This window comes from Caloenas nicobarica, chromosome 4, assembly GCF_036013445.1.
Source record: "Caloenas nicobarica isolate bCalNic1 chromosome 4, bCalNic1.hap1, whole genome shotgun sequence".
Lineage (NCBI taxonomy): Eukaryota > Metazoa > Chordata > Aves > Columbiformes > Columbidae > Caloenas > Caloenas nicobarica.
The window spans coordinates 21,802,732-21,809,983 of NC_088248.1; the positions used below are offsets into that span (position 1 = coordinate 21,802,732).

General features: G+C 42.2%; 1 protein-coding gene across 1 annotated transcript; it reads left to right on the top strand.

Annotated features, from left to right (window-relative positions):
* The first annotated feature begins 829 nt into the window (after positions 1–829).
* LSM6 (LSM6 homolog, U6 small nuclear RNA and mRNA degradation associated) lies at positions 830–6,886 on the top strand. The gene is made up of 4 exons (XM_065634628.1): positions 830–881; positions 1,925–2,037; positions 5,567–5,680; positions 6,631–6,886. Exons 2-4 carry the CDS (start codon positions 1,944–1,946, stop codon positions 6,663–6,665), a joined length of 243 nt encoding a protein of 80 aa, XP_065490700.1. The 5' UTR covers positions 830–881; positions 1,925–1,943; the 3' UTR covers positions 6,666–6,886.
* The last annotated feature ends 366 nt before the right edge of the window (positions 6,887–7,252 follow it).

Here is a 7,252-nt window from a genome sequence, read left to right on the forward strand (position 1 = left end):
AGCTTTCACAGCTGATTAACTCCTGTCACGGTACTAAATCATTAAAAAAAACCCACCCGACGAGTTTTCCAGACATTAGGGAAAGAGCTGGGGAAACGGGGAAAAGATGGGTGAGAAGATAAGTAGAAGACAAAAATTCAGCTTCTTGTTGGGCCATGTTCTTTCCAGGTGACGTTTGAAAAAAAATCCCTTGGCTTTTATGTTCACTAATTCATGCGTAAAACGAATGGAGCAACATTTCCCTGTCTAGTCCTGGCAAGGACACCTACACCAAGATCTGCAAGACGCTCCCTTATTTCTGCAATAAGGCCCACGGAAGATCTTTTTGAGATGAACAGGATCTCGTTATAGCGGAATACGATTATATATGGGATGATGCCATTTTTCTGTAAGAAACTGATGAGACGATTTGGGGTGTAAGTGTAAGCAAGCCCTAACAAAATGCATCCGCGTGAAGAAATTGGAGTTTACTTGAAGCGTCCGTGGGTGCCAGAGGTCAACCCCTCGCAGCACAGCCTGACGGATTTTAGGGGGAATTACGTGATGAATCAGTAATTATTTCAGGTGGCCACAGACCGCGCCGGGGACCCAAAACCACGGACTCGGGTGGGAAACGCGCCCCGGGAGCCGCGGGGCCGGGCCGGGCACAGGCCGCCAGCGGGACCCCCGCCCTGCGCCCCGCACGGCCCGGGCAGGGGGCAGCGGGACGGGGGCTGCGGGCAGGGGGCAGCGGGACGGGGGCAGCGGGCAGGCCGCTGCGGCCGCCAGGCCCCGCCCCACGCGTTCTGGCTCCCGGCGCGGTTTGTCCCCGCCGCCGCGCCGTAGCGGGGCGGTGCCGGTTGGACGGGAGCGCGGGGAAGCGGCGCAGGAGGCGGCGGAGGGTGAGTGCGGGCCGGGCCGGGCCGAGCCGGGCCGCGCCGTGTGGGCAGGGAGGGGGCACTGCCCGGCTCCTGTGCGGCCCGCGTACCCCGGCCCCGCGTGCGGCGGGAGCCGTTACTGGCGTCCGTTGGAGCCGTTGTGGCTGTTCGGGGCGGGCAGCACCTGCGGCTCCGAACCCGCGTGTTTCCCGGGGCAGCTCCGAGCTCCGCGGTGCCAGCACCGCACACGGCCCTGAGAGGGGTGTCGGTAGGAAAACCGCCCACCTGGAAATCCTTGCGCTGCCGGAGTAACTTACCGCGATTTGCCGCAGAAAACAAGCAACAAAAAGTTGACGCTGTACTTCGTGTCAGCGTTAGCACTGTTTTCTACCACCGATATAAATGCAGAGCAGCTCTTACTTGGGCAAAATGACTTAAAGTAACATTAAAGCAGTAGTAAATCAATACTGACCAAACGGGGCATGTGTGCCATACTGTGAATTTTTAAATCACAGCGTCCTTTCAGGTGTCCATACAATTTAATCACAGGCCTCGATTCTAAGTTTAGTCTAACTTACTGATTCATTTGAAGACATCCTTTCAAATTTATTGTTCGCTTGTATTTGTGAGCTGAAACAAACGAACAAAAGATCCTTCTCTTGCTGTTCCGGCACAGGCTTCTGTGTGCAGAACATGTACTGGCCTCTCCCTCCACCTCCTAAAGATACGAACCACTTATTACAACTTTGCTCTCTAATTTTAGTAAAACCATTTTACCCAGAAGTGTTACAGAGAAGATGAGGCCTTTGGCTCCGTTGGAAGCTTACAAGATGCACAGCAAGCAAGAATTCTTATTAATAATTTCAGAAGTTATAAAAATGCCAAAGTTTAATGCTGTGGCTCTAGGAGTTCTACCTCCAGCCTTAAGGTTTTGCTTTTATCTCCTTTGATATTTTCTCCTACTGAAAGTATTAAGGGTCGGGAGACTGCCTGTCTGTCCTGAGTGTTTAAAGTCCACCTGTCAACGTGTTGCTTATTGGAAAGTTTTCTCTCTCTTCTCTTCCCAGCTTACCAGAGAAGATCAAGATGAGTCTAAGGAAGCAAACCCCTAGTGACTTCCTAAAGCAAATCATTGGAAGGCCAGTTGTGGTAAAATTAAATTCTGGAGTTGATTATCGAGGTAAGTTCTTTATCTGTCTCTCACACCAAGTAAAGTCCATGATTCCATTATTTGGGGAGGCTGGAGCGGATGCGTTGCTTTTGAAAAGCAAAACAGTGTGATCCGGCGTCTTGGGAGTATGTGGATACAGATCTCGGAATGGTGGCGTTAAAAATAGAAAGTCAGCTCTGGAGAAACCAATGAAAAGGAGACTAACAGTGATTTAGATGTTAAATTTACTTATCTAAATCATTAGTGTTCTTAGTTAGAGATGGTTAAACTGGAGTCTCAGAATGATTCTGAGTTTCTAAACTGATATTTGTAGGGATTGGCTGGAATGACAATTCCTGAAATGGCCAGGCAGTCCCCTTTTCAGTGCTCTGATAGCACCCCTTGTTGGAACTACCTTTTTTCTTCACCTACCTGTTCTCCAATTCCTAGTGTAGACCTTGGTCCAGAAAAGCTTCAAACTGTAAACTGTGCTATCAGTCCCGAGCCTGCTCTTACACAAGGGCTGAAACAGTTATTTACATTCTTGGTTAAACAACTGCCTAAACACCTGTTGGATGAAGACTCACAGAGATACAAGAGGAAGGTTAACGAGGTTTTGCTGCTATATGCCCAGTGCATTTTAACACAGTGCAGCAGTTTAATTCCAGAACTCTTCAGCCTATCTGCACATCTTCATGCACCGTATGTAGGATTATAAGGGTTTTTTAAGCAGTAAATTAAACTTCTCTGTTCAGTGAAATGTCCTGGTCCTACTCCTGTTAGGATAAGACTATCAGCCTGTCCAATTTTTTTAATAGTATCCAAGCTTAATTAAAACTACAATGTATCTCCCGTTGAGCACAATTTTGGCGTTTTATTCCGAAATTACTTGTACATTACAGTCCCGCTACAGATGACTGCTTCACATGGATTTAATTCAATTGGCTTAGCTTAGCCCTTGTGAGAGAAAACTTGTTTGTGCTGTGACAAGGAATCTTTGTGTTATGACAGTTTTAAATTGTTACTGTTCACCAACAGAGCAAGCAAAGCCTTCTTATCCCTTCGTTTTCTTCTTTAGTGACATTCAGCTGACAAAATTTGCAATCTGTGACATTTTTTGAAGAACCACTTTGTCTGAGCAATTCAGGTGGAGTTGGTAGCTGAAAAACTTCACTAATTCTTATCCATCTTTGGCCTCTGTAAGTTCTTTCTTGCAGAAGAATGTAGTGACAGCTCAGTAAAGTCAATTAGAGCAAGTCATCAGTTGCCTAAAGGTACGCACAAGGCAGGACCAAACCGGATCTGCGGTTTGGATGCACTTTTTTTTTTTTTTTAGAACATTAGTACCTTCTGCTTGGTAAGATGCATTTTTAACTGCTGCAGATCAACTACTCAACTTTTCCCTCAACGAGGCTAGTTTGACATGCCCACAATCAGATCTACTGGGAATTGAACCATAGTTCCTTTGAAAACACTTATTTGTTATTGGATTTTTTTCCTCTCTCTTTCTTATTTCTCTCTGCTTTCCGTCCTTCCCACTTGATGGGATCCTGTGGTTAAAAACCTGCACACTGTTCTCATTTGAAAAATATACATTCAGTTCATTTTCTACAGAAACTTGACCAACATTTGTAAAAGCCAAACATTAAAAAAAGCCAGCATCTCAGGCTTTTGTTGCAGATCTGTCTAGATTCTGCCTCTAGGCTGTGTTGCTAATTTATGTCTGCACCTCCACCCTCTGAGCCACCACATGCACAAATGTGGCCTAATACAAGTGTTGATGTGTAACTGTAAATGTCTCAATACGCTGACAAGTGCTGTGCATGGCTAAGGGAAGAAGCTCTGGGAAAGTAATCAGTGATAATATGTATGATTCCTATGTGTAGAGATGGATATGTACATGAAAAAAATCTCTACATATAGATAGATAAAAACACTAGTCAGGGTAGGCAGTGACAATATTTAATGCTATTAGTGGCCTAAGAGTAAACACAAAGAAAAGGAGGAAGAGGATGAAGTAAGCATTAATGTACTCTAGGAAAAGAGCATTTAAAAATACTACATTTATGGCCTACTGAATGGTAGCTTAAGAAACCTCATAGATTTCAATTTAATTTTGGATAAACATTTTTTTTGTTTTCTGTTGTTATGTAGAGCACTCATGATTACTGAAGTGAAAAAGAGTTCTGACTTTTGCCTGGGGTTTTTGGTGCATTTAATAAGACTTTGTGAGCAGTAAGTCAGTTTTTCCATTTTTTGTGGAGACAGAGAAAAGAAAAACATATAGGAAAATAATAATCCTCAAACCATTACAGGTTGGCAGGAGAACTTGAATTCCTAATTATTTAATGGAAGATATTACAGTAACACTTCTGAAAAATGAGAATGTGTTACTGAGGAGGATTCACAGACTGGATTTTTCTCCCCAAATACAACCAATACACTATATTTCTCTTGTTTTAATGCCAGGCAAATAAATTAGATGTTTTTCAAACAGAGGAAAAAGTTATTTTAGTGGTATTGTCCGTGTGTGCAAGGATGAAGTCAGGAAAACGCAGAGGCAAGCTGGAGATAAGCACAGCTTGTTACAAGTTGTTTTATGCACACAATTAACAAATCAGGTTGCATTCCCTGAGCAATTCTTTACATCTGTTCATTCCCACATTCAGTTTCCTACATGCATAGTCTGTTTGTTCATTAGGTGAGTTAATTTGTAGATGGCCTTCATTCTGATCTTAAGGGTGGGTGTAGACACCAAGGAGTGACTTCGAAAAAATGTCATCATATTGGCAGCACATAGAAGTGCTGTGGGAACGAGGTACAGCTTCCACAGGGCACTGAGAAGTGAGAACATAAATACTTGTCTGAAACCCTTGCTACTCAAGTGCATGTTTTCCTGATCAAAAGAACATCTAATATTACAAATGGCAGAGATTTTTTTCTTGAGTTGCGTTAATTAAACAGGATAATTTTCTTTTTGTAGGAAGATTTCCCTGTCTTTTGAAAACCCTTTGCCTGTTGAAAATGTTGAACTTTGTTTACATCGAAACAGAGACTTGCAGCCAATGTTCTTCTAGATCTGCAAGCATAATTATGAAAAAGTGTGTATGGTGTCTTGTATTAAAAAGGTTATTTTTCAGATATATCCTTCACCAGTTTTGATGAAAACTCCATTTACATAGCCTTGTCCTTAGGTTATCCAGTTACACTTAATGTCATAAGTTCTTTTCAGATGTGTGGCTTAAAATACAAGTGAGAAGGGACAACTTAAACTTTCAAAGTGGAAATTGTCAATGTTTTGACAGTCGTGCCTCAAAGACTTCCTTTTCCACCCCCACTCTTGTCAGCTGATAAAGTTGCTACTAGAGTGCCTGGGGTTCCTCACTCCCAGCTTCATTCTTTGAAGAATACTCTGATCTACTGACTAATCTGGCCAAGCCTGGGCTTTTAGTTTGTTACACAGATACAGGTTTTTTCAGTACTATTCAAATGCATTGCATTTTTGTTTATTTTAAAAGAAGTTTAAGCTGATTGATTTTTAAACTGTCACTATCTCCAGGTGTCCTGGCTTGCCTGGATGGGTATATGAATATAGCTCTGGAACAGACTGAAGAATATGTAAATGGACAATTAAAGAACAAGTATGGGGATGCATTTATCCGAGGAAATAATGGTAACTCCTCCTCCCTGTGTTATTACTCATGAGAGGATTGTTTGATATTTATTTCTGAATTTGATGAGTGGCTGAGGTGTAAGCAAGCTGCCTGTGAGAACTTTAGCTTTAGACTTTCTGAGAAACCTTAATATATTTTCTTTTTACAGCACCTCTTTTCAGCATCTGTGCTTTTCCTCATTCTTGTGGCCATTTTTGCCTCTGAACTTGAAATTCATTTACAGAAGCCTGCTCTATTCTATCCTTCCATAGAGCTTATTCCGTTATTTGACAGGTTTACCCTTTTGCACTTACTGCTCACTTGGATGGCTCCTGCTCCATAGAAGTTTGTGTTTTGATAGGCAAAATATTGCATAAATTTCTGATACACTACAGATACTGATGGCACTATAACATTTTCTTGTGATGTGATTGTCCAGACCTGAATGAATGCTGTTCATTAGTGCTGAAGGCTACTTTTATCTTTGGGTAAAGATTTTACTGCCAGTCAAGAAAATCATTTGCACTTTACTGTTGAGCCTTTCAATATCCCAGTGCAGTAGATGGGTTTTAGTGCACTTCAAGGACAATTAGCATCCTGCCCCACTGCAAGACAGATTTGCTTTTAATCATAGCTTGAGAAGTATCCCAGATTCCAGAAAATGACTCTGGTATCAGTTAGTTGGGCTGTAATAGCAGGACATGCCAGGGAGAAGAATATCCAAAACCAGAGAAAATTCATAAGTCAGACGTGAAGAGACTTGTAGAGAAGATAAATGAAGCAGAGTTTGACCAAGTTATTTAAGAACATGGAGGCTGGGAAGGAGGGAATAAAAGAAATAAGAACTGAATCCCACTTTGCAAAAAAAAGTCAAGGAGAATGTGGCACCAGTGTGAAAGTGTTTTGGGAGGAGAAACAATATTTGAATTGCATGTTATTTACTACATGTGCTGCTTTTTCCTTTTCACAGTATTGTACATAAGCACACAGAAGAGGAGGATGTGAAGATGGCAGAAGGAGTCTGTTTTGTACTTGTGAACCTCATCGAAGTGATGAGCCCTATTTGATTTGTAGTTTATCTACAGGTGAAATACACAAGTGTTTAGATATTTTTTTAAAATAAATGTAAACCAGTGTAAATTTCCTGAATGTTTTTGTTTCAAAGTATTGCTTTGTTCCACTGTACAGAAAAAAAAATAAAGCATGTAATAGTGCTGCAAGACTAATTCACGGCAACAGCTCATTTAATTATGCTGACAGTTACAGAAATACCGGTTGGAAGGTGAGCAGGCATGGAGTAATTGCAAATCACAGTCTTGTATTGATGGCAAACCAATAATTTAACTGCTGTTGGGAAGGGAAAAGCTCATGTTTTGGTGACAGTGACCTGTCCCTTTTGGAAAACACAGGGTCAGCTTTAAATGCCAGTTTAATAGAAGTCATCAGGTAAAAAGTTGAGCTGCCTGAAAAAATCTTGAACTGTGGGTTGAATCAAGGGATGTACCAGTGTCTCTTCAACAGTTAGGGGTGGGGAAAGACTTGCATCAAATGCAAGAAAAGCCCCAAGGATGACAAGAAAGCCCTGTGCCATC

Bases quoted from the DNA above. Each gene is read 5' to 3' on its own strand.
- LSM6 (XM_065634628.1), top strand. From the start codon at position 1,944: ATGAGTCTAAGGAAGCAAACCCCTAGTGACTTCCTAAAGCAAATCATT. The intron at 2,038-5,566 runs GTAAGTTCTTTA...CACTATCTCCAG, and splicing joins TTCTGGAGTTGATTATCGAG to GTGTCCTGGCTTGCCTGGAT. The intron at 5,681-6,630 runs GTAACTCCTCCT...TCCTTTTCACAG, and splicing joins ATTTATCCGAGGAAATAATG to TATTGTACATAAGCACACAG.